Genomic DNA, 27,916 nt, shown 5'->3' on the forward strand with positions numbered 1-27,916 from the left:
TGTTCCCCCTCACCCAGCCCTGTGCTTAGCTTGGCTCTTTCCTTCCCCTGCGTTGCTTTGCTTTGCCCCACCGTCCCCAGATCCCCTTCTGTAATGCTGCCACACTGGCAGCTCCAAATTCCCCAACACCTATGAAATTCCATGTTTGATTTTCCATTTTTTTCTTCTTTTTTTTTTTATCTTGGAGAAGTTCAATCTGTGGACTACATGTTTCAGGAAACAAGAATGCGATCACCAACTGGAAATGGATTGATTTAATAACTGGAATTTTTTTTTTTTTTAACTTGCAAGCGAATGATTCATACTGAAGCTGGGATTTTCCATTCACGAGGAGGCTTTGGCCTGACTCATAAATAATACCTGAAACTGTCTCCATATCACCATGGCTGAAGGTAGGACTGTTACACCTGCGTCAGTGCTGAGATTAACAACTTTTATTGCTTGCTACAGCACACAGAAAGCCTAAATAAGCTATGCAACAAATAAACAGCAACGTCCTGAGCGTCCTCTTAGGAAAATGTGTTGAAAGTTGGTTACTATAAATACAGGATATCATGTAGCCAGAGTATTAGAATTGCTGTCCTGTGACAGATATGACTGCAGCCGGGGCTGACCTCTGTTTTTCCAACAATGTTCTGCCTTTGCCATTTAAATATAAGCCAACACCTTATTTGACCTGCTCTAACAACCGATATATTTAATAGCCAATTCTTTCCTTTGATGAGCTCTAAGGGCTTAAAATGATTAAGCAGGCAGCAAAAAGCTGTTTTTCTTAAAGAATCAGTATACATTTGGGGAGGAATACTGACACCAGCTGTCCATCCTGAATAATTCATTTGACTTGAAGGGACCAGTCTGAGTTTTCATAACCCAGTAGCATTCGTGTATGAGGAAGCAAATCATGAATCAGGCATGCCCAGAGTTCATTTGCTGGTAGAAGGTGGAAGACAAGGAAGACACCTTAACACCTTGATGCAAGTTAGAAAGTACAGCTTTGTTAATGCACTCAGACTTTATTCATTAATGAAGGGAAGGATATGGTTTAAAATGCCATCACAAGAATTTCCCACGTTACTAAACAGGTGGGAATTACTTGCCTCTGTTTGGATAACCTGTCTGATGAAATAAGAGTGACAGATGATTCCTGTCTTCTCTGAGCTTCTGGATGTTTTCAATTGAAATCTTGGATACATTTGTTTCATTAGCATACAAGACTTTTAGTTCAGATGCACACTCTCCACCATGTAAATCCTTGGATCGGAAAGAAAATATCCTTCACTTGTCATGGTTTACAGTGTGTACAGGGTGACACCGGACAGAAATTAGTCCCCTAAACATATGATGTTGTTGTTAGATTGTTGTTGGATTAATGGTAATAAGTTTTTTCAAGATGTTTGTATTTTATTATCTATCAACATCCTGAACTACAGGCCCTAAAAACGTATTTTCTTAATGAATTTCTGTATTAGTGTTTTTGTCCTTGTTTTTCTCGCTGATCTGAAGTGGGTCAGCCTCAGTTGGTCACCCACACAGTCCTGATGACCCAGCCTAGCTGAGGTTCTGGGTGTTAATCCTCCTGCATGGTAACATGGTACCATAACAGGAGGGTTAGACTCTTACTTTGTAATATCTGCTGATGTTTTCTTATAGCCTTAATGATGATATTTGCTGAAAGATTTTCACTTATGAAGGCCTACGTGTAGCAAAGAGAAGACAATATTTAAAAGATACATAACAGAATATGGGCCAATATACTTTCTTCACAGATAAACATAACATAAACAAATAGTTTTAATCATAAGGAGCTGTTGACCAAAATAAGTGCTGAAGTATTTTACTGTAAAAAATGTCTCAGTGTGTAATTCCAATAGATGTCATTGTCATTTCCACATGCAGATGCTGATATATTGGTGTAGCTCTAGTATTTTCAAATAGCCACACAGACACACACACACACACACACACACACACAGAGATGCATCCATGTGTATGCTGATGCAAAGAGCCCTGTGCCCAATGCATATTGTGATCAATGTAAACCTGAATGCCACTATACAATGTTAAATGCAGCGGTAGTCATAGAGCGATTTCAGTTTCTTTTCTCCTCCTCCACAGCCACGGGGTCCAATGGGGTAGCTGTACCACAGTCGAGCTCCATCAGGTCCAAAGGTCTGGGGCTCCTCAGGAAGCTGAAAATGTCTGCGGAGCTGCTGATCGCCCTGGTTGCTCTCCTGTCCTGGCTGGTGGTGGGAGTGGTGATGTTTGACTTTGTGGAGTACAAGGCAGTCCCTGGTAGGTCATAAACACCTAAAAATGGATTTTCTTCCACTTAAATAATCAGACATGCATAATTACCAATATGTCTGTTATTATTCCCAGACATTCAGCAAATCGTGACTGACCCTGTTCAAGCTGTAAACGACGCTGTTGATGAAGTATCCAGTCTGCTCAATAAGTTTCAAGGTGCATAAGAAATGTAACATGCCACATGTTGTTTTTAGTGGCGATAGAGCAACCTGACTCCTATTTCCCCTCTTTATTTTGACTAGAATGTGCACCTGATTTAAGTGACCCCATGTCTGCTGTCACTTACGCCGCTGAGGAAATATCGGAAGCAAAAGATGGATTTGTTCGCCGTTTTTCAGATGAGGAAGGTATGAGAACAAGCAGGAAGTGTGTTGTCAACGTTTTTAGCATACATGCATTCACGTAACCATGACGCTAATAATCTCCACCCCCCGAAACAACAGGAAACTTCTACCTCAGCTATGTTGACCCTGTGGTCATTGGTAGACGAGCTTTCCATTCAACTAATGATTTGATGTGTGGACTTGTGGGCTCCTTCAGGGACACGCTTTGCGCTATAGTGGATACTGTACTGGACACTATATTGGATATAAATAAAGGTATGGATTGCATTTTTTTCAAGTGTATTTCTGACTTGCTTTCTGACCTTTTTATTCACAAGCACATAATATGGTAATTCTAATAAATTATTCTAGCACATAGGACTAATCGTTTGATTAAACCAAGTAAAACCGTACACTAATAATTGATTATTAATATATTAATTTTTCCCTCACAAATGTCTGTGTCTTTTTGTCAGGAAAAACTGACCTTAGCTACATTGACCCAGTGGTCATAGGCCGAGATGTCTTCCGTGTTACTAATGAGTTCATGTGTGGAGTGCTTGGCTACATCCAGGATGTGCTCTGTGCCATCCTGGACACTATTCTGGATGTAGTGAAAGGTATTTGCTCTCCTCATTTAACATCTCTCTAATGTGTATCCTCTTAAAATAATTGCTAAACACAGCCAACAGTATTTACATATTTGTCTTTGCACTCATTTGTTTTCTCTTTGTTTACCCTCAGGAACCATTGATATTAGCTTCATGGACCCTGTGGTGATTGGCAGAGATATCTTCAGTGTCACTAATGACACTGTGAGTGGAACAGTGGGTTACATCCAGGATGTGCTCTGTGCCATCTTAGACAAAATACTGGATATAATAAAAGGTAGCTGCTTCAAGTTTTAATCTTTGTGTTGCTTTTAGAGCAGTATTTACTTTTATGTGCTACTATGATGTCTGCATTGTTGAATACTTATTCATTCTCTAAATTCTTTACTAAATTAACATTGTTAGTCAATAACTGTTATTCATTGTTGACCAGCAGCTTTAACTGTCGGTCTATAACTGTCTGCATAACAAGAAATGACTGAATATGCTGAAGTAACTCACTGGAGCTTTGGACTGAATGCTGAATGTTGTTCTTCTCAGGAACCACTGACATTAGCTTCATTGACCCCGTGGTTATTGGCAGAAATGTCTTCAGTGTTACTAATGACTTTGTGAGTGGAATAGCAGGATACATCCAGGATGTGCTCTGTGCCATTGTGGATGTAATACTGGACACAGTACAAGGTACAGTATCTGTCATGGTTTTTAACCTTTACATAATCTAGTTTGTGTTCTGCTACAAAGCATGGAATGTAACTACCTGCATTATATTCAAGTTTCTTGTTCTTTACTTAAGTATTTTCATTTTATACAGCTTTTTCCATTACATGTAGTACTAATATTAAAGCAAAAACATCAATATTCCAACACAGGCAGAGACCATTTTTCTGCATTTTAATTTTGATGCTAGGTCTACTACAATGTATATTTTGTGGATAAGACTTTGCTCAAGTAACGTTATAAATGCAGGGCTTTTACTTGTAGTGGAGTATTGATTCTTTTCCTTAAGTAAAAGATCTTAATACTTCCAACTAACTCTTCCAACACTACTGCAATGAATATACTGCATTGTGACCTGCTAACTGCATTTTTCACTTTGACTTTTGTGTTGCTCAGACATCCAACATGCTGTGGGTTTCAGTCCCCTGTCAGCCCTGAAGAGAACAGCAGAATTCTCCACAGAACAGATAAACATGCTTGTGAGCTACATCTCTACAACACTGATCAGTGAACAAGGTCTGTTTTAACATATGATGACATATATTTTAATATCTGTTTTTTATCTGAGTTAGGAGATGCCAAGATATGAATAACTGATGTAATGGACTAAATAATAACCAATCTTTAGTATTTTTAGCTTAGTATTATTGTGAACAACCGGTGTGTTAATATTTCAGGAATCATGCCTGAAGTGTCTCTTGATCCCATGAAAGTCATCGAAGATGCCGTGTTGGAGTTCACAGACAAGAAAGATTTGTTCATAGCGTACATGTCGAGCATGCTTGTTGGTGATCAAGGTATGGTTCTTTCCATCATTTACATAAAAAAAATGTAATGTCAATGCTGTTGATCAGGAAAGATAAAAATGAACTGACTCCTTGATGCATGTTTACCATATTGTCTTCTCTTGTTTTAGGTGAACCTATTACCACACCAGTTGTCAATGTGGTGACTGATAAAGGTTGAACTTTTTATTATTTTAATACATCTTACAAAACCATCTTGCTGGCCAATGACTGCAAATCACATTGTGTCATTTTCTCCTCTTCATTCAGATGAAACTGCTGCTTCTGTGTCTGATATAAATTTGGTACGACGCAAAGGTAAGTAATAACAGCATTTTACTATTTTTCTTTTCTGTTATACAAAAAAATCATTTCTTGAAATGAAGCTAAGTGCCTTTTATTATTTTTTTAATGAAGGTGAATTCCTGCCACCTTTAGAAAAAGGTAAGAAAACACAGCTTTATATGGCAAAAAAATTCATTCTAACATTAATTTTGGAGTGGTGCTATTGTGTGTTGCCAGCAAATAGTTGCCTTTCATGCATGTTCTCACTGATTTTCTTTCCTCTTTGAATGAAATCGTCTCAGTGCTGCCTTCTGTCAGATTTTATGTAATCCAGAAGGCCTGAAGTACAATGACATTGTATGTTAATCCCGTCTGAATAATCTCCATTTTGCACTATTTGTTATTTTAGCATAACCAGATTATAGCATGAGCAAATGTGCATCATAAACACTGTTTACCTTCATTGTAACAAATGTCAGTATGATTTGGTTGCTGTTTGTCACATTGATTGTAAGATATAACACTTGTTATAAACATGTGTTTTACATGGTCTTATTCAAACTGTCATGTGTTGTGTTTAATATTTCTATGATATACTGGGCATGAAAAATTAAATATAATTTAATATGTGTGATTTAGTTGCATTTCTCTGTTGCCTTCTCCTGCCATACCCAAGTGTCTTCTGTACAAAAGACTGACTGACCAAGTGCCACCTGTATTTCAACAGTTTAAACATCTGTGATACTCTGTATGTGTGTATGTACTGGATGATGTGTGGACTACTTTGTATTATCATTGCATGAATTATTACCAATCTTCAGTCTAGAACACATGTTTCAAGTTAGCCATCAGAATATTGACTATAATCATTTGTGATGGTGGGAGGAAAAAAACTGTCAAAAAGATTTACTTCAATAGAAATGCTTTGCTTTTGGTTATTTCCTAAGATTTGTTCATGAGCTAATGTTAATGATATAAGCATATGGGGGAAATCATTGACTGTAGCATGTGGTGTACTATGTAATACCACAAATGGTCATTGTCTTTGTTCCCATTTCACGCCATCAAATTTCTTTTGAAAATTAAAACAAGTTTATAGCTGCATTTCCATATACCATGCCCAAGGTGTGAGGTCAGATAAGACAGGTTATATGGATTGATCATACAGTTACAGAGATCATGCACGCTGCCAAAGATGAGTTCACTAAAGCTCCAGACTCAGAGCTGGATGAGAAGGAGGAGGAGGCTGAAGTTCCCACTGAAGCTGCCAGTGAAGCAGATGTGAAAGAGGAAGAGGAAGATGATGGTATTACACAATTTTTCTTTTATAGTCAAATTGATTAGTCAGAAACAAAATCAATTACAGGCACTAAATTTGTCACTATCACATCACTAGTGAAACATGTCAAACTTGAAGAAACAGAACATGAACCGTCACTAGAAGGTGAGGAAAACAAAAAGGAAGCAGCAGAAAAGCTTGACATTGTCGAAGAGGAGAATGAAGAGGGGATTACAACAGAGGAGGATGCAGAAAACATGGAGGAAGAGGAGGAGGAGAAAGAGGATGATGGTGTTGTTGCAGAAGAGAATAAAGAATTAAAAACAGAGGATGCTGAAGAAGAACATCAAGACGGAGTTATTGAAGCAATGGAGGCCGAAGTAGAAGCAGAGGAGAAGGAGGAAGAGGAGACCAAAGCTGAAGAAGTTTTGGTAGCTGAGGTGGAGGTGGAAGGGGAGGAGGAGGAGGAGGAGAAGGAGGAGGAGGAGGAGGAAACAAAAACGAGGGAAGAGATTGTAGATGAGAAGGAGGAGGAGGAGGAGGAAACAAAAACAGAAGAATATCTAGGAGATGATCAAGAGGAAGAGGTAAAGGAGGAGGAGGAGGACATAAAAACAGAAGAATATCTTGTAGAAGATCAGGAGGAGGAGGAAATAAAAATTGAAGAAGCAGCAGAAGATAAGGAGACAAAAACTGAAGATGCAGAAGAAGAAGAAGAGGAGGAAGAAACAAAAACTGAAGAATATCTTGTAGAATATCAAGAGGAGGAGGAGGAGGAGACAGAAACTGAAGAATATCTTACAGAAGATCAAGAGGAGGAAGAGGAGACAGAAACTGAAGAATATCTTGTAGAAGATCAAGAGGAGGAGGAGAAGACAAAAACTGAGGAATATCTTGTAGAATATCAAGAGGAGGAGGAGGGGACAAAAACTAAAGAATATCTTGTGGAATATCAAGAGGAGGAGGAGGAGACAAAATCTGAAGACACAGTAGAAGATAAGGGAGAGGAGGAGAAGACAAAAACTGAAGAATACCTTGTGGAGGAGGAATATCAAGAGGAGGAGGAGGAGGAGGAGGAGACAAAAACTGAAGAATACCTTGTGGAGGAGGAATATCAAGAGGAGGAGGAGGAGACAAAAACTGAAGACACATTAGAAGATAAGGGAGAGGACGAGAAGACAAAAACTGAAGAATATCTTGTGGAATATCAAGAGGAGGAGGAGGAAGAGACAAAAATTGAAGACACAGTAGAAGATAAGGGAGAGGAGGAGAAGACAAAAACTATAGAAGATAAGGAGACAATAGAAGATAAGGAGACAAAAACTGAAGAAGATGCTTCAGAAGATAAGGAGGAGGAGGAGCAGGAGGAGGAGACAAAAACTGAAGATGCACTAAAAGATAAAGACGAAGCGGAGGAGGAGAAGGAGGAGAAGGATGAAACAAAAGCAGAAGAAACTAATGAGGAAGAGACTGAAACTAAAGATCTCAGTGAAGAAAGAAATGAAGAAAACCTTGAAATAACTCACAATGATGCCAAAGAGCAGTTTGTAAAAGCCAAGCAGGAGTATCAAGTTTCAGATGTGGAAAACGATGAGTCTTTAGACGAGGAAGGAGGAGGAAAACATGACAAAGTGGAGATTGGTGTAGAGGTGGATGATGAAGATGAAAAAGAAGAACCATCTGTCCAAAAACTTGATCTTAAAATCTTGTCAGCTGAAAAATGCAATATCAGTGCAGTAGCTGAGTACAATGATGATGACCAATATGAAGAAACATCTGTTTTTGACCAAGACGAATACTCCGATATCATCAGCAATCGTGATGAAAACAACAACAACAGCGAAAGTGAGAAAATTGCACTTAAACGAAAGAGGAAGGTTCATATTCCCTTTGAGAGGCTCAGAAGAGTCGGATCCAGAGCTGAACATGTGAAAGGTATAATACTCTTACCCTTATCATCACACTTTTAATCAATTTTTTTTTCCATTGTTAGGTAATGAAAATGTGTCTGAATGGTGTGATAATACTGATAAATGCAATGTGAAATGATAACATGAATATTTATCTTTAGATGTGCTTCACAGGTTTTCAAAGGGTACACTGAATGCTTTGTGACATGACTAAAGTTATTAGGGCCTAACAGGTATTTGTTCATTGACTGATGTGTCGTGTCTGCTATCTTCATTTCAGTGTTTTGAAACTTGTTCTGTCACTGTGTTAATCATCAAGCAGAGCATCAAGACTTTAAACCACCAGAATGATTTTCATCAGATAAGATGCTTCAGTAGAGATTTGGGAGATTAGATAAACATTTAAAAAAATGCTCTTTTTGCTGTTTTACCTAGAATCAGAGGAGAAGGCTGCTATCGGAGTTACTATCTTCAAAAGTCGCTACAATTCCTCTTTTTACTGATATTTCCCTCCACCACTTCCTTTGTTCTTCTCTCTCTATATATATAAAACATGTGAAAAACTTCAGGTGAAGTGCAAATTGTTTGCTATCAAACTCGCCTGAACACGTCTTGCATTGTGTTGCTTCAGGGGAATTATGGCGGCATCAACTCATGTCTTTGTATCGACTGTATGATTGCCTCTAAAATTTGCTTTGGGTTCAGACTGGGATCATAATATGCTCCATTTCCTAGAAAGAAACACTATCACCTTTGCCGTGGATTTTCTCCATGCAGACCTATGGTTTGAATTCCCATTCTAGAAAAAATAAGTTTGTGTGCTTGACCAATATGCTATCTGTACTGGACACCTAGGGGCTAAAATAATGTTGATCTTCTCCTCTGACTACAGGAAAAACAAGCAACTTTTCCAAAGTGTTCGTGTGTTTCTTAAAGAGACACTACTGAGACAGTGTTAAGTGAAAAGCAAATAAAGAAAGACATCACAAGGTCAAGTCAAGTTTTATTTAGATCAGAATCTCATCTTGACTTAGGTGTGAATAGCTGCACAGAAAGAGTAAAGTTAAAGTTAAAGAGTAAAGTTTGTTTTTCCCTGTTTTTGACTCAGCAGGCTTGCAGCAAAAAACAACTTTGTCTCCTAAAGTGCTAATTGAGTGGGCTACTTAAATGTCAGTGCTTAAATCCAGAGTCATTGTGTTAGGCAGTGAGTCATTATTACAAAGGGCTGCCAGATGGAGCTAATGAGCTAAGAAAAAAATTCTGGATGGGCATAAGAAACAATATCCTGATGTACCATATGATCTTCCCATCTTTATAGCAAATTATGTGTCATTGAAAAAAAATATTAAACCCACCAAATAACCAGCTATTAGAAATTGCTGTATGCCTCAGCAGTCTAGCTCTGAAACTTGATATGACTGTTTCTGCAATATAATGTCATCAAGCTTTTGGTATGTGATCATAGTGTTTTCAGCACCATAGAGCTTGTAGTGCTTATGCAAGCATGATTGTTTGTTATGTCGATTATATTAGAGGTCTGGTAACTGGTGAGATTTGCACTGTTAGGCACTGTATTTTATATGTATGCATATTTCTGTAGTTCTCAAAGAGGCAAAAGAAAGACACGCAATAAAAGAAGTTAAAGATGCCATTTTTGAAGGTAATATTAATGAAACTGTTTGCTCTCATCACTTTATTCACTCTTAAAAACTACTTTATATTTTGCAATGTTTTCATTAAACACACTGATTTTACAATTTTACAATTTGGTAAAAACAGGAATGTACTGTATGCACATGAGGAGATGATGTTGTTGTTTATAGACCTCAAAGCAGCAGACACTGAAAAGGTGGATATCAAAGAAAAGGAAGACGAACACAAGGAAACTGTAGAGATAAAACTGAAAGAAGAAAAGCCAGAGGTCAAACGCCTTGCAGAGAAACAACAGAAGCTCAAAGGTAAATGCACATATGTAAAAACACACATTGGAATGCTGCTATATATTTTATTTTTCTGGACTGTATATGTATCTTTTATCACTTTTAGGATATATTGTTAATGGTGCTGAACATGTAAAACATGTATATTACTACTTCAAGTTTCTCTCGACAAACTGTATTTTGATATTAGTAACATTCCCTCTTATACACAGGAAGAACACAGGATACTTTCTTTAGCTTTAAGACTGTTCTACCTAGACGTCTATTACAGACATCTTACTGTACATGAAAAACTGACACATTGATAATTTGATGAACTTTTAGAGGAAGAACTAAAGCCTTCCAAAGATAAAAAAGAAGCAAAGAAACCTCCTAAAGAAAAGCTAGAAGTGAAGAAACAACGCAAAGAAGAAAAAGAAATTGAGAAATCACCTCATGAAGAGAAAATAGCAAGAAAAACTCCCAAAGAAAAGAAAGGTGTAAAGAAACATCCCAAAAAAGAGAAAGGAGTGAAGATATCACCTGAAGAAGAAAGAACAGTCAAGAAACCATCTTTAGAAAAAACAGAAGTTAAGAAACCTTCTAAAGAAGAGAGGACAGTGAAAACATCATTCAAAAAAGAAGTCAAGAAAGAACTCCAAGAAGAGAAAACAGTCAAGAAACTATCTAAAGAAGTCAAGAAACCTCCCAAAGAAGAGGCAAAAGGAAAGAAACCATCTAAAGAAATCAAGAAACCAACCAAAGAAGAGAAAGAGGTGAAAAAACCATCCAAAAAAGTGAAAGAAATAAAGAAACCTCTTAAAGAAGAGACAGATGCAAAGAAACCACTCATAGAAGACAAAGAGGTGAAGAAAGCTTACAAAGAAGAAAAAGAAGTAAAGAAACCTACCGAAAAGAAGACAGAAGTCAAGAAACCACCCAAAGAAGAGAAAGAAGTCAAGATACCATCTAAAGAAGAGAAAGAAGTGAGAAAGCCTCCCAAGGAAGAGGCACAAGCAAAGACACCATCCAAACAAGATGTCAAGAAACCATCCAAAGAAGAGAAAGAAGTGAGAAAGCCTCCCAAAGAGGAGGCACAAGCAAAGAAACAGTTTAAAGAAGAGATAGAAGTCAAGAAAGCACCCAAAGAAGACAAAGAGGTCAAGAAACCTTCCAAAGAAGAGAAAGAAGCAAAGAAACCCCCCAAAGAGGAGAAAGAAGTCAAGAAACCACCAAAAGAAGAGAAAGGTGCCAAGATACCATCCAAAGAAGAGAAAGAAGTGAGAAAACCTCCCATGGAAGAGGCACAAGCAAAGACACCATCCAAACAAGATGTCAAGAAACCATCCAAAGAAGAGAAAGAAGTGAGAAAGCCTCTCGAAGAGGAGGCACGAGCAAAGAAACTGTTTAAAGAAGAGACAGAAGTCAAGAAACCACCCAAAAAAGACAAAGAGGACAAGAAATCTTCCAAAGAAGAGAAAGAAGTAAAGAAACCCCCCAAAGAGGAGAAAGAAGTCAAGAAACCACATAAAGAAGACAAAGAATTCAAGAAACCTCCCAAAGAAGAGAAAGAAGTAAAAAGACTACCAAAAGAAGAGAAAGAAATCAAGAAACAATTCAAAGAAGAAGTCAAGAAACCCCCCAAAGAAGAGGCAAAAGTAAAGAAACCATCTAAAGAAGAGATAAAAGTCACAAAATCACATATAGAAGAGAAAGAAGTCAAGAAGCCACCCAAAGAAGAGGTCAAGAAACCATGCAAAGAAGAAAAAGAAGTAAAGAAACCTCCCAAAGAGGAGAAAGACATCAAGAAACCATCTAAAGAAGAGACAAAGGTAAAGAAACCATCCAAGGAAGAGAAAGAAGTCAAAAAACCACCTAAAGAAGGCAAAGAAATCAAGAAACCACTCAAAGAAGAAGTAAAGAAACCTACCAAGGAAGAGGAAAAAGTAAAGAAACCATCTAAAGAAGAGATAAAAGTCACAAAACCACATATAGAAGAGAAAGAAGTCAAGAAACTTTCCAAAGAAGAGGAAGAAGTAAAGAAACCTCCCAAAGAGGAGAAAGGCATCAAGAAATCATCCAAGGAAGAGGCAATGATAAAGAAACCACCCAAGGAGGAGAAGGAAGTCAAAAAACCACCAAAAGAACACAAAGAAATCAAGAAACCATCCAAAGAAGAAGTCAAGAAACCTCCCAAGGAAGAGGAAAAAGTAAAGAAACCATCTAAAGAAGAGACAGAAGTCACAACACCACATATAGAAGAAAAAGAAGTCAAGAAACTTTCCAAAGATGAGAGGGAAGTAAAGATACTAATAAAAGAAGAGAAAGAAGTCAAGACACTTCCCAAAGAAGAAAAAGAAGTCAGGAAACCATCCAAAGAAGCAACAGAAATAAAGACACCATCAAAAGCAGACACAGACTTAAAAACATCAGAGGAGATGAAAATGAAAAAGCCTCGAGAGGAGAAGACAGAGAAAGACATTAGGCTTAAAGAAATGAGGGAAGTAAAGATGCCATCTAGAGAAAGGAAAGAAATGAAGAAACCCTCTAAAGAGATGAAAGAAGAAAAGGAACCAGCTAAGGAAGAGAAAGAAATTAAGAAACCTGTACAAGAAAAAGAGAAAAAAGTGGTTAAGAAGCCCTCTAAAGAGAAGAAAGAAGTTAAGTTTTCCAAGGATGAGAAAAAAGAGAAGATGGAAAGGCCTTTTAAATTAGAGACAGAAGAGAGACAGAAGGCCTCTAAAGCAAAGAGGTTAGTAACACCTTCAAAGAAAGATGTGGAAGACCAGAAACCTTCCAAGGAAAAGAAAGAAGAGAAAATACCTTCTGTGGTGGAGGAAGAAGAGAGGAAGTCCTCTACTGAAGAGACAGAAATGAAAAAGCCTCCTGTAAAGGAGGAAGTAGCCAGGAAGCCTATAAAGAAGGAAAAAGACCTAAAGAAGCCTTCTGTGGAGGAAAAAACTCCCAAAAAAGAGGAAAAGCCCACCAAGCCAAGAGAGGTCAAAAAGCATTTCAAAGAAGAAGAAGGAAGGAGGGAAAAGGTATTGTCTTCGAAAGAAGAACAAGAATCAACAAAGCTCTTGAGAGAAGAGAAGCAACCAGACAAACCACCTAAAGAGGCCAAAGAAGTTAAAAAGCCTCCCAAAGAAGAGAAAGAGGTTACAAAACTTGCAAAAGAAGAACCAAAAAAGATCTCTAAAGAGAAGAAACAACCAACTAAGCCTACTAAAGAGATGAAAGAAGAGGAGATGCCTTCCAAAGAAAGAGCAATGCCAGAGAAGTTCTCTGGAGACAAACAAAAACAAGAAGAACTGTCTAGAAAGGAAGACAAAGAACCACAGAAGCTTTCTAAAGAAGAGACAGCACCAAGGAAGCCCACAAAAGAACAAGACCAAGAGAAAACTTCCAAGATGAGGGCTGGTGTCAAGAAGATTGCCAAAGAAGAAAGAGAACCAAAGATCTCTAAGGAAAAAACCCAGCTAACAAAGTCTTCAAAAGAGAAGGAAGAAATTGAGAAAACTCACAAAGAGTCTGCCAAGAAGACAGAGACTAAGACAGGTATGCATCGGCTATCAATGCCATGTCTTTCACAATTACACGATACAAGGATTCATTAACTATTCCTACCAAATCCATTAGCAATGCAAAGGGTTTACAACCATGCTAGCAGCTCTACACAGGGATACGTGAAATGCTCACATCATCATCATCAACATAGTATGTTGATGTTTAGCAAATGTAATGTTCACCACTTTAATTTAGCATGTTTGCATGTTAAGATTTGCTAATTAGTACTAGAGAGTAGCAGTACAGCTAAGGCCAACGACAATACAATATTTGTATGCAGTAGTTGTATTGATGTGCTTACTCATAGAGGGTCTCAAAGAGATGTCCGACTGGAGCATAAAGAAGGTTAAATAGATGGGTCGATTTCCTTTGTTCGATGATGGGTATATTTTGTTCCTCAATGGTTTATGTGAATCTGCTCAGTCAGCTCTGCCCTTTTATTTCAGACACTAAACCCAAAAAGTCTGCAAGGAGGATTAAGGTAGTCAAGACTGAGGTTGCATCTATCCTGAAGAAGGAACATCTAAATGTTACAAAAACAGGTGTGAAAATGCAGTCAAAGAGCAGTTCACAGTGATTTTATCTTTGTGGCTAGTATTTCATGGATTTTGCAGTTCCACTCACACATCCACTTGTTTACATCAAACAGAAAGAAAGGAAAACAAAAGAAACTGTCCTCACCCCAAAAAAGGCATTCACTTTAAAGAAGTGAAGTGCCTTTTTATTTATTTCACTTCTTCACTTCTTCACAGCTTAAAACAATTACATTTTCTTCAGAGACAACCACTTTCAGTCATGTTTTTTGTGGCTTAAAATTAATCAGAAATCATATTATCACTTTAAAAGTATTGCTGCAATAATTAATATATCAGCCAGACTTCATCAGAAATACTTTATAATGCTGTGTAAAATCAAATCAAACAGAAATAAAACAAAATAAAACAGTTTATCACTGAATTTGTAGCATAACCTTTATGTTGTTCATTTCAGCTGATGAACCCAAGAAGCTGAAAGCTGTGAAAAAGCAGATAGTTCCTGTCCTGAAAAGAGAACATCTTAATGTTACAAAAACAGGTAACACTCATTTTATGTTACCCTTTTAGTTTTGGACAGTGTCTAGTGTATACAATCTACTAGTTTTATAGTTTTCATATTACATGTCACCTAATGACTGCAGTTATGCAGATTTTCAAGCAGATTTGATGTGAAACTCTGATGACATAATTAATCATATTTTTTTAATATTCCTCACTTTTAGAAGTTGTGCGCAGTAGTGCAGTAGTTGTATTTTAGATACGCTTACTCCTAGAGGGTCAAAGAAATGTCAGAAGGCTAAAGAGATGGGTCGATTTCCTTTGTTCGATGATGGGTATATTTTTTTCCTCCATAATTTATCTGAAACCATTCAGTCAGCTCTGATTTTATTTCAGACACCAAACCCAAAAAGGCTACAAGGAGGATTAAGGTAGTCAAGACTGAGGTTGCATCTCTCCTGAAGAAGGAACATCTAAATGTTACAAAAGCAGGTGTGAAAATACTGTCAAAGAGCAGTTCACAGTGATTTTTATCTTTGTGGCTAGTATTTCATGGAATTTGCACTTTACATCCTTGTTTACATGAAACAAAAAGAAAGGAAAACAAAAGAAACTGCCCTTACCAAAAAAGGCATTCACTTCTTCAAACAGCTTAAAACAACTCATGCTTACATTTTCTTCAGAGACAACCACTTTCAGTCATGTTATTGTGGCTCAAAACAGTCAGAAATCATATTATCGCTTTTAAAGTATTGCTGCAATAATTAATATATCAGCCAGACTTCATCAGAAATACTTTACAATGCTGTGTAAAATCAATTCAAATAGAAGTAAAACAAAATAAAACAGCATATCACTGAACTTTCAGCATAACCTTTATGTTGTTCATTTCAGCTGATGAACCCAAGAAGCTGAAAGTTGTGAAAAAACAGATAGTTCCTGTCCTGAAAAGAGAACATCTTAATGTTACAAAAACAGGTAACACTCATTTTGTGCTTTTAGTTTTGGACTGTGTCTAGTGTATACAATCTACTAGTTTTATAGTTTTCATATCATTACATGTCTGCAGTTATGCAGATTTCCAAGCAGATTTAACATGAAACTCTGATGAGATAATTAATCATGTTTTTTAATATTCCTCACTTTTAGAAGTTGTGTGCAGTAGTGTAGTAGTTGTATTTTAGATTTGCATACTCATAGAGAGTCTCAAAGAGATGTCAGACTGGAGCATAAAGAAGGCTAAATAGATTGGTAGATCTCCTTTGTTCGATGATGGGTATATTTTTTTCCTCCATAATTTATGTGAAACAGTTCAATCAACTCTGTCTTTTTATTTCAGACACTAAACCCAAAAAGGCTGCAAGGAGGATTAAAGTAGTCAAGACTGAGGTTGCGTCTGTCCTGAAAAAGGAACACCTTAATGTTACAAAAACAGGTAACACTCATTTTATGCTTTTAGTTTTGGACTGTGTCTAGTGTAGACAGTCTACTAGTTTTGTAGTTTTCATATCATTACATGTCACTAATGACTGCAGTGATGCAGGTTCTCAAGCAGATTTAATGTGAAACTATGATGAGATAATTAATTATGTTTTTGAATATTCCTCACTTATAGAAGTTCCTATGGTGAAAGCCAAACCAGAACCTGCAAAGAAAGGTATGAGCATGTTTTTGTTCTTTTATGTTAATCAAAAATGTATGTGTAAAAGTAAATTGTTATTGTTGATCTATAACTTTATAGCTCATTGGTCTTTAGTTAGTCCTTTCAAGAATTTAACTTAACTATATTCTACTTTTTATGTATAGCACACGTTAGCACAGTAGCATAAGTTATACATTCAGTGTCACATAATAAATGTTTAACTCCATATATATCAAAGGTTTTTTTTGATGTCATAATTGTCCACCAGTCGCAGCTCCCAAGGAGCCCAAGAAGGAACCAAAGCAAAAAATCAAACCTAAACTTGTAAAATCAGGTAATGCCAAGACTCACTGGTGCTGCTGTCTCAGCCAATGTAGGCTTACCTCACTCAGAGAGGAATATAAAAAAGAAAGCTGAAACACAGGAATCCTTACATAAATTACTTATAAAATAACACAGTACAGTTTAACAGCACCACAGACTACTAATCTTTCATCTGAACCATCACTAGCAAATATTAACCTTCATGAAGGCAGAATTTATCCCAGGATGACTGTACTAGATTGGCTACTTTTAGCTGGGTGTACCTAATAAACTGTTTCCTAAGTGGATACTTAAGTGTAATTGTAAACTTAATCAGTTTACAGTTTGTCAGTTTACAAATGACTAATCAAGAGGCAATGTTACAATCATTTTGTGCTCTGTTTTGTGATACAGAAGTTCCAAAAGAAAAGACCAAAGAAACTCCTGCTAAGAAAGGTAACACGCACAAACACACATTATTTCACCACCCAAAAGAAAAATGAACAATTGTCACAATGTCAAAAAATAACCCCATTATTTTTGACACACAGAAGCTGTTAAAGAAAAGGTCAAACCAGTTATCCTGAAAAAAGGTGAGAATGGTAACAAGTTATACAGAAAAATATCAAACAACACTTTGAACTGTAGCTACATACTGTGTGTGGATTTTATTTCAAAATTTCTGCTGACAGAGAAAGAGGGCACATCCAAAAATGCCTCTCTGGTGAAACAAAGAGTCAAAATAGTGCCTATGAAAAAAGGTAATATCCTTTATAATCTAGTTTATGTTTTATTGGTTTTGGATTCTTCCATGTTTCAGTGAGTTAAGTCAGTGATCCTAAGCATACATCTGTTGTTTTTTATCTGTTGTTACTGAACTTGATGTAATATGTTCTCTGCGACAGTTGTGGTTTCCCAACAGAAGCCCAAGCCAGTTGTGCCAAAGAGAGGTAAGACCTAACCTTGTATATCCCATTTTTCATTCCATTCTTACTTTCTGGAATAATAACCCTCAAATCTTTTTACACAGGACCTGCTCCGCTCAAGATGAAACGAGCTCCAGTAGTCAAAGGTAAGAGGACACTAATCAGTATTTATGCTATCAGTATTTATACTGAGTTTTCCTGCTTGTTCATTTTTTCTTTGCAGAGACAGAAGGACCACACAAAAATGTCTCACTAACCAAGGAGAAAGTCAAGGTTGTGCCCCTGAAGAAAGGTAGACTCTGTTTGTTTTATACCTTTATAGATATATGCCTTTCATAGTGTTCAACGTTTATTGATAAATTTTGAATTTTAAACAATAAAAAGCTGCTGTTCTCTATTTTATATTTAAATCCACTTAAACCATATCATTGCAATCTTTTTTCTTTCATAGTGCCTACAACTGCAAAAGAGAAAGTCAAACCAGCACCAACAAAAAAAGGTTGTTACAGGAATTACACAAGTTTCACCAATCAAATATCATCTGTATTCATATTATATTACTTTTTATTTTTCTATTATTTCAATTTATTTACTTAGTGTCAGTGTCAGTTTGACAGTCAGTTTCTGAACAGATTTTAGTTTGCCTAATTCAGCTATGAGATGTCAGGAATCTGTGTGTGAAAATAAGTTGCATAAATTGTGAATGAGCTATAATGGACACATTAGTGCTGGAAATGGTCATCTTGTTATCTTATTATCTTACCTGATATTTTTGTTGCCATTATTTGCTGTAGAAACTGAGGTTCTCAAGGAGAAGAAAGCCAAGCCAGTGACTCCCACAAAAGGTTTGTTTTTCTTTCTGCTTTTATTTAATCCTATTTTAGTTTTTATTGGATTAGATTGAAGTTGTATACGTTAGGAGTAATTGGGACATGTATTTTTCTAGCACCTGTTATCAAAGCAAAACCAAGATCTGCTGAAAAGAAGAAAGGTATACAGCTGAAGTGTGTTTCTGCAGCGCTTTAGAGGCTATTAACATGCAAATGCTGGTGAAAAGCCCATCCAGAAAACATGCTTTACTGCCATATGATGAACAGCTCAACAGTCATGTTCACTATATCTTTATTAATATAATTTCCAAGACATGTTGAGGAAATATTTTGCTCATCACCCCAAATTTTTTTTTTGTCAGTTTCATGTTTAAACTTGATGAGAACACTTACATGCTTACATGCTATAAGCTGGCAAATTTGTTTTAATGAACTGTGATTACACCCAAAAATGGCATAAAGTGCCTATGAAAAAAGTAATATCCTTAATAATCTGGTTTATGTTTTATTGGTTTAGGATTCTTCCATGTTTTTTTATCTGTTGTTGGAGATGCATGTTTTCCACACATGCTTTATTTACTTTTGTTTTGCAAAAGTGTGAAAAGTTTTCAAACTGAGTTGTTGTGGCATGTCCCCTAGTTTTTTAATGTGAAAGCTGTTGTGAGAAGAAAAGGCAAAGGTAAAAACCTGACAGAAAGATAGTGTAGGTGCATTTTTCACTTCACAGTTTAGAAAGGTACAAGATCCGGGCTTGTCAGAACACATCTCTCATGCTCCATAGCACAAATCTCAGTAACATTTTCAGGAAACGTGATGTTATTTCAGTGGACTGTCGTTCATCAAGAAGAAGCAAGAATTAACTTTTTCTTCTTTCCCTTTAGAACTCGAGGCCAAGCCAGTTCTTGACACCAAAGGTAATGCGGATACGTCCATCATCATTTAGCAAAGGGCTAACTTTCCTCGACAGAATCACTGAAATCATTTTTATCTGTTATACTCAGCACCTGACATTACTAAGGAGAAGCCTAAGCAAGCTCGTGAAAAGAAAGGTAAATTTTTCTTCAAAACAAGATTTGGTATTTTACATTCATTTTGAAATGGTGAGACACTAACGCAGTTAAAAATTGTTGAAATTTTTTCTTTCGAATTAGCTCTTTCTAAAACAGAGGCTGAAACAAAGAAGGACAAGGTCAAATCACTCCTAAAGAAGAAAGGTAGCGTGCCAAAGCCATCTGCCTGCAGATAATCATGGGGTTGTAGCTTAGAAGAAATATTGTTATTATCTCCACTCAGTCACCACATTATTAGGTACACCTAGCTAAAACCAAGTTTGATACAACAATCCTGCCATACCTTTTACCATTCAGAAGGTTAGGACTTTATGATGACGTTAGAGGCTGCAGGTTGTGGTACTGATGAACTCTATTGAGTTAAACTAAACAGGTGTATCTACTAAACTGGCATCTAAGTGTATATTAAAGTACTGTAATACTACTAAAGCAACTATAACTTGTTACCACATTAGATAACAAAGCTGTTCACTGAATGAAAACAAATGTTTACATTCTCAGAGTCCAAAGTACCAGAGGACAAAGTCAAACTGGCACTTACGAAAGGTATAAAAAGAGTATCATTTAATTTCTTACATTTAAAACCTGGTGAAAAATACAGTACATGAACCAAAAAATCAGCTCTGTGTGTCAGTGGGACATTTTTTCTATAATATGCTGTGTTTATATGGCAAGCATTGTCACAAATGGACATTTATTGATTGCATATACCCTGATGACCCTGCACTGATGAGGAAAAAAGGTCAAACTAGGCCATGTGGAAAAAAAGTGGCGCTTCTGCAGAGGCGGTAATCGATATAACCAGTGTGATTACAGTGATCTGGTCACAAAATGTAGGTCATCATGTAAAAGTTCTGACTAGATTGCTCTTGAGGGATATAAGCCCTTTGCCTATATGAGATCAACAATAAGGTACGTTATGCACAGTAAATGGGCAGTGATTCCTCTGAAGCAGCTCCGCTGGCAATACAGATGTGTCTATTGAGACAGATGAAGCTGACTGGACAATAAAGAGCTGAGATTCCTAAAGAAAGGATAAGTCTAACAAAGGCTTAGGCTAAAGGTTAAGTCAACAAACTTTTGCAATGTGTTTAAATGTGTTGAAACATGTGTGGAACATATCTGAACGCTTCAACCCCTTGCTCAAGAGCAAAAAATTATTACCTGATACAACCTCTGTTTAGGCAAAATAAAAGCTACAGTAGACATTGCATATAAAATATGAACACCCAGAAGCTTTAAAAGAACCCAACTGAGTGATTTTCTCAGCTATAAACAAATGTATTTTATGTGGAATGTGGAAATACCATATCTGTTTACATTTGGGCAGATGATGAATAATAGAAAACAGCACTTACAAATACAGTGCATCCGGAAAGTATTCACACCGCTTCGCTTTTTCCACATTTTGTTATGTTGCAGTCTCATTCCAAAACGGATTAAATTAAATTTCTCCCTCAAAATTCTACACAAAATACCCCATAATGACAAAGTGAAACAAGTTTGCTTGAATTTTTTTTTTAAATGAAAAACAAAAAATGTAACATGTGCGTAAGTATTCACACTGTTTGCCATGACACTCAAAATTGAGCTCAGGTGCCTCCTGTTTCCACTGATCATCCATCAGAGGTTTCTACAACTTGAGTTGAGTCCACCTGTGGTAAATTCAGTTGATTGTGCATGAGTTTATATAAGCCCTCACAGTTGACAATGCATGTCAGAGCACAAACCAAGCCATGAAGTCAAATGAATTGTCTGTAGACCTGTGAGAGAGGATTGTGAAGTTTTGCAGCAGCAGGAACTGGAAAACTAGTCAAGGTCAGGGGAAAGATGACTGCAGCAATGTACAAAGACATCCTTGCTGACAACCAACAGAACAATGACCCTAAGCATATAGCCAGCATCACAAAAGAGACATCTCTGTGAATGTCCTTGAGTGGCCCAGCCAGAGCGCAGACTTAAACCCTATTGAGCATCTCTGGCGAGATCTGAAAATGGCTTTGTACCGACGCTCCCCATCCAACCTGATGGAGCTTGAGAGGTTCTGCATTGAAGAGTGGGAGAAACTGCCCAAAAATAAGTGTGCCAAGCTTATAGGATCATCCTCAAAAAGACTTGAGGCTGTAATTGCTGCCAAAGGGGCTTCAACAAAGTATTGATCACAAGGTGTGAATACTTATGTACATGTTATATTTTTGTTTCTTTATTTTTAATAAATTTGCAAAAAATTCAAGCAAACTTGTTTCACTTTGTCCTTATGGGGCATTTTGTGTAGAGTTTTGAGGGGAAAAAATTAATTTAATCCATTTTGGAATGAGACTATAACATAACAAAATGTGCAAAAAGCGAAGTCGTGTGAATACTTTCCAGATGCACTGTAAATGTATATAAAGCTTTCTAAGTTATTAATCTTACTTTATAAAATTACACAAGTGACAGCATAACTTCAGATCAGTTTTGCAGAAAGGCACAAACCAGCCACTGATGAGAAATGCACAATAGTATTTTCTAACTTCCTAACACTAATCACAGCTTTCTAGACATAGATTGTTCATGCTGTACAAGCTGCTTTAAGCTTTTAGAAATTTAAATTTATTGTGGTTGTGCCGTGGCTCAACCAACAACATGCCTTGTTGGACAATGCGCTAACTGTGGCTTCTGCTCTCGAGTTCCTGTGAGTTCAGTTTGCTCATGAGTTTTCCTTTTACAGAACTGGAGACTCTTAAAGAGAAGGACAAACTTGCTACAGTGAAGAAAGGTACAGTGTCTGCAACAGTGTCATACATACCTCCAGTATTCAGATCAGTTTATCATGCAACAACAATGACTATGTCAGCGGTCAATTTGGTGATGTGTTTCAGGATATACAAAGGTTTTATGGTCTGTTACACATGCTGCAACTTTTTGGGCAGAAATACTCGAACAAATCAAAAATGTATGTTGTGTTGATTTCATTGTCTTCCTGATGATGCAGCCGTGTTCAGGAAAAAGGCCAAACCAGTCCTTGTGAAGAAAGGTACATTTGTGATGCATCTGTAGAGGCAGCACTTCCGGTAACCAGCAGTGGTAATCTGAGTACAACCTGTAGTCTGCTTACAACATGAGGGCCTCTGCAGTCTATAAATGTGGTTACTGGCTGAGGGGAGACCGCCATTTTTACATGTTGCAGCTGCAGAAGGATGGGAATATTTTCCTGCTGACATCTAAAATGATCATTTAGGCGTGTGTTTTATTCAGCAAGAAAGTATTCTGTTATAAATCTAAGATTTATAGACAATAAGTTATTAAAACTACAATATTGATTTTACTTTGTCCATAAATCTCAGGTTTATAGATAACAACTGTGTTTTTCAGTGTCTTACTGAATATGCTCACTAGTAGTTATTAACAATCTCTGTTTTAACTTTCTGCTTTGCCATGGGACCAGAGACATGTCTGTTCCGGAGAACATAATATATCACTTTGAAGAGATGCTGCAGTAAATCAGCCACAGACAATACTGATGTCATTGTGAAACTACTGTAGTGAAACATGTGTACGCTACACTGGCTTACATAAGCAAGCAAAAAAAAAAAAAATGTTACTTTCCCTCAGTGGTGAACAATATTGTAATTTCTTGCCTACTTACGTTTGTTTCATATTTGTGAAACAGAGCCTGAGGTTTTAAAAGACAAGGTCAAACCCAGTGCAACAAAGAAAGGTACTGCATACAGTCAGCTTTGAGTGCATCAATAAATCCACAATATGCTGTGAAGGTATACCTCTGAAACTACAGGAAAGACAAAGCAGCTACTCGATCTGTCTAATCACAGCTTGTTACCCTTTGTGATTTTATTGCAGAGGACAGAGTTATTAAAGAAAAGCCAAAGCCTGTAAAGAAAGGTATCTTGATGGTTAAGAAATTGACATAGTGGCCAGACAGTTTATTGTACACCTACTGCCGTGCAGTGTAGATCTGACTTAGTCAAAATCCTTTATTTATGTATTTTAGAAAAAACAGCAGAGAAGAAAGCACCCAAGAAGGAGAAAGCTAAAGGTACAGCCTGCAACCAGCACTGAACATTAACATGATCAAATCAGCCAAATGTCTGTGTGAAATTTATATAAAAATAACACCCTGCAGCAGGCTATTAATCTTTTGTTGCTTTTTACAGAGAGCAGAGTTCTTAAAGAGATACAAGAACCTGCAAAGAAAGGTATAATTGTTGCTTAAGCAAAAAAATTTTGTGCATTTGTTACATTATTTCTGTGCAAAAAAATCTTCTTTTTGTTGCAGAAGGATCTGCTGAGAAGAAACTTGCCAAGGAGGAGAAAGTTAAAGGTACTTTGTATAGTAGTTGTAATTTAAGTTAATATCAAACCTCATTGTTTTATGGCTGACATGTTCTCTTTCTGATAGCTGAGCCTTCGGTGTCAGACAGCTTTCTTATTGACGGTAAGTCCAAATTCCCTTCTCATAGGCAAAATATCACATAAGTGTGCAAACTGCACGCCCAATTTTCTCTTGGGATTCTGGACATGAGCGAGGAACATATTGTGCTGTCATGTGAATCCCTCCGCAGAGGAGCTGCCCTACTTCCAGTGTTTCTTTGTGGACGAGGACGAGGCCCAGTTTCCATTCTACGCCTTTTCACCACTGCAGATTTGAAGCTTCAGTCTGATTTCCAGTCTGAGGTTTACAAATTAGTCAACTTACAGATGACAACGAGGTCACGTCACACCCTGCGCTGCCGAAACGCAGCCCGCTGTTCATTGTTGATCTCCAGGAGAAAGCCCTGGACAGCAGGGAATGATGGGTGATTTTATGTGATGGACCTATTTTGATTTTTATTTCCAGATTTGGTTGAGCTCTCGTACCAAATACGTGCAGCCAGTGTCATTCCTTTCTTTTCTTTTCTTTTTTTGTTTATTTATTTTGTTTAATTCTTTTGAAAGGTGGATATCATGAGAATATTAAAATGGAACAATTCTGTACTTTGAAGAGCAATAATTTAAGTCCTCACCGCAACACATGCAAATGAATACAATGGTGTGTTTTTAAAGATGGTATGTAGTGTAGAATATGTTCAACTTTGCTAACAGGGTACAAAAATGGCGGCAGTTGCTGATTGAAGGTAGACAGGTGTTCCGTTCCTCTGAGCCCACATTTACTTGAAAAGTGCAGTCACATTTTTAAGCTCAGTCATCTGTGTAAGTTGCTGTTAAAGCCTTCAAATCAACAGTTGGGCTTTTATAGTGTTTCTGCATGATTCCAAGTCATTTCAAGGAAACTTCACTCACATATTCCTCCCTAACGGGTACAAACTAACTACTGAAAGGAAAGGATTCTTTTTTTTTTTCTGTCTACATGTTATGTCTCAAAAGGAATGACCATGCGCTGTATATGAGAGCTCCCAACACTACCTGAAACACTACCTTTAAAGTCTTATTGAACTGTACAATGTAGACATGTGCCCCAGCTCCTCATTTTGACATTTGGTCTAAAAACAAGCGCTGCATTGTCTGCATACTCAAAACTGACTTGAGTTCATTTAACTTTTTCTGCTGTCAAGTATCAGATTTGTTGTGTAACTGGATGACAGACTCGGAAATGTTATCCGGCCACTCACACATTTGAATTTGATGGCATTTGTCAATGAGAGCGCAGGTGCAAGTCTTTTCTTGCACTGTTACCAAAGATGTTTTACAGGCTGGAACATTAAAAGTACAGTAGGGCACATGTGATTCACTTTTCGTCAGTCAAAATGGATGACTGTTGTAGTGAACAGCAGTTCCTTGATAGACCAAAAACACCCTGTCACTTACTTTTGTCAGTGACTGTTTGTGTGCGTGCACAACGTAGAAACAAGATATATTTTAGCAACCTTTTGAATAGGTTCTTATAAACCACAAAGAGTCAGAAAATGTTTAAAAGTCTTTGAAAGTATCTTTTTTTATGTTTTTAACATAAAATGATATCACGCCTGCATCATATCGTCACATCTCATGTACTGTGCTAAAACAGGATCCTTATCACAGTTTATTTATATAATGGGATGTACAGTATGAATGATGTCAGTCAGTGATTTTTGAATGCTGTGATTGGTCAAAAACGAAATCCAGGTCATTTATTTAAAACGCCTGAAGAAGGGAGAGAGCTGCAAGAATCAGCTCCTCCACGGGTTTGTTTGTTGCTAACATGTTGACTGAGGTGAAACATTTACATCTTGGATTATATCTGGACACTGTGTGATTACACTGTAAGGTGTTGCAGGGGCCGTCACGTGTTTGGGAAGATAACCTCAGATGTAAACTGGTACATTATTTCTCAGTTTGTGCCAGCTGCTGTTTACATATGCCTCTTAACATCGTGCTTCATATGCCGCATAGAAGACATTAGCACAGCTTGTGACACGAATCCAAAATGTACTCAAAATGAAATCCACTTATCTTTTTGTTGAAATAATACAAGCACAGTCTTTAGTAGTCTATAGATGGTGTATAAGATCCTCTCCACTTACTGTAACAGTGGGAGTTTTTGTGGACACTATCACAGTTGGGCAATTTGTTCCCAAAGTGATTTGTACGAGTTATTGGATTTTTATTGTTAGTATGCTTGTATCGATCATTGTACTGCATTATATTTAGCACTAACTTTACTAGGTAAACACATGCATACATGTGGTAAATACATACATTTTTGAATACCTGAGTAATCAAACAACTGTATGTTTCTCTGATAGTCCTTGAATGAAATGTGCATGATTTGTTTGTGTTTTAATGTATGATCCCAAATGTTTTTGTGATATTTTTCCCAACTTTGAGAATGGCAATACTAAATACTTGAATTTATTTGACACCAATGCCAACATTTGTCACTCAGTTGTGTTGCTAATGTGATACTTACATAAACCGTCACATTTAAAGTAATCTCATTGTAAATAGTTAATTAAATGGAAAAAAATAGACAGTTTTATCCCTGAAGAATTACTACTGAAACTGCTCTTTAACTGCAGATGAAATCGCATTATGTATCATTTGGCAATTATATATTCCTTACGCTTGTGAATAGTAGCAATTTGACATTAAATTATAGCAGTGCAAGTGTGTCTTTTGTGTGTTTCTTCAAAGGTGTCACCCGCAAACATTTCTTGGTTCAGCTATTTTTCCAACTGATGGTGATATTAGTATTCGTCTGAGCTGTTACTATCAAAACTAAGTGCATGAATATTTTAGTGATGAACTAAACCAAAAATACTCCAGTTTGGAATCTTTTGTCCTAATGTCATAAAAGTATAAAGTTTTATTTCTTGGTTTCAGTTCTATACAGTCATTACTGACACATTTTATTATTTATGTTTACATTTTTAATCACATCGCTAGAGCTCCTAACTATGAGCATAGTGTTGTTCTTAATGAATATTTGATATGATATGACTGATATATTGCTTTTCACAGAAACAAATCTGTTGTTCTCTTGTTGTTTTTTGGTAGCTGATTAGCAAATGTTCAAGAAAATGTCACAGCTACATACGGCATATACAAATACTGCAGTCATGAGTCCACATTCCCCTACCTGCCTTGGATGAGACACCAACAAACTACAAATCTTTCTGACTATTTTAATCAAATGTATTACATTCACAAGCCTACAAAAATATCAGAATCAGCCTTGAAAATACAACATGTTATATTTGTGTTATCACAGAATGAATACTTCCCTTCATGTCATCATAAAACAACCTCAGTTCCCAGATCTGAGCAAGTACTCAGATTTTATACTACAGTAGAAACACCACAGTGCATGCATTTACATTTTTACCTAAGTAAATGTACTATTGGACTGTAATTATTGCTGCATTAATGTGTCCATTACTTTAATGTTGAAGCAGGTAAAGATGGTTTAACCTTATATAGTTTATCTGCTGGATGGCTTGTGAATTTCCTCAAAGTTTTATCTTCATCTATAATAATACATAATTTATATATGTAACATTTGTATTAAGAAGGTAAATCTGCAAAGTAACTCATAATTTAAGTTGTCAAATAAATGTAGTGCAAATACTCAAACGAAGTACAAGTGCCTCAGAATTGCAGTACAGGAACTGAGGAAATGTGCTTTGTGACTTTCCACCACTGTCACTTCTCTCACTAGCAGCTACATCCCTGATGAGGGTGTGTGGCGTACAGTCAGCGGTCAGGCCTTCACACTGTATTTCCCTAAGAAGACAAGAGCAGGGTTACTACAGGTCAGTTTACACCACTGACACAGATTCCTCACAAAGAGGAATCTCCTGCTGTTCTTCTGGGAAGTGTACTGAGGGCAGAAGAAGTTACATTAAACTGTTATCTCACACTGTTTCTCCAGCTCCTCTTTCAGTGTGATTGTGCTGCAGTGAATATTGTGACCTGAGCTTGTCTTTTAA

General features: G+C 36.9%; 1 protein-coding gene across 1 annotated transcript; it reads left to right on the plus strand.

The window, feature by feature from the left end:
• si:ch211-266g18.10 (trichohyalin) lies at positions 1-26,594 on the plus strand. Its single transcript, XM_046413438.1, has 45 exons — positions 1-392; positions 2,116-2,292; positions 2,380-2,463; positions 2,550-2,654; positions 2,751-2,906; positions 3,107-3,250; positions 3,375-3,518; positions 3,782-3,925; positions 4,358-4,477; positions 4,639-4,758; positions 4,878-4,922; positions 5,017-5,064; positions 5,164-5,190; positions 9,821-9,880; positions 10,044-10,178; positions 10,485-13,697; positions 14,153-14,248; positions 14,697-14,780; positions 15,137-15,232; positions 15,635-15,718; positions 16,080-16,175; positions 16,356-16,397; positions 16,651-16,716; positions 17,100-17,141; positions 17,237-17,278; positions 17,378-17,446; positions 17,591-17,635; positions 17,716-17,757; positions 17,835-17,903; positions 18,063-18,110; positions 18,406-18,456; positions 18,558-18,602; positions 19,323-19,355; positions 19,443-19,490; positions 19,593-19,655; positions 20,013-20,057; positions 22,222-22,269; positions 22,486-22,527; positions 23,164-23,211; positions 23,352-23,393; positions 23,503-23,547; positions 23,666-23,707; positions 23,788-23,832; positions 23,911-23,946; positions 24,074-26,594. Exons 1-45 carry the CDS (start codon positions 383-385, stop codon positions 24,157-24,159), a joined length of 6,372 nt encoding a protein of 2,123 aa, XP_046269394.1. The 5' UTR covers positions 1-382; the 3' UTR covers positions 24,160-26,594.
• The last annotated feature ends 1,322 nt before the right edge of the window (positions 26,595-27,916 follow it).

This window comes from Scatophagus argus, chromosome 15 (genome assembly GCF_020382885.2).
Source record: "Scatophagus argus isolate fScaArg1 chromosome 15, fScaArg1.pri, whole genome shotgun sequence".
Lineage (NCBI taxonomy): Eukaryota > Metazoa > Chordata > Actinopteri > Scatophagidae > Scatophagus > Scatophagus argus.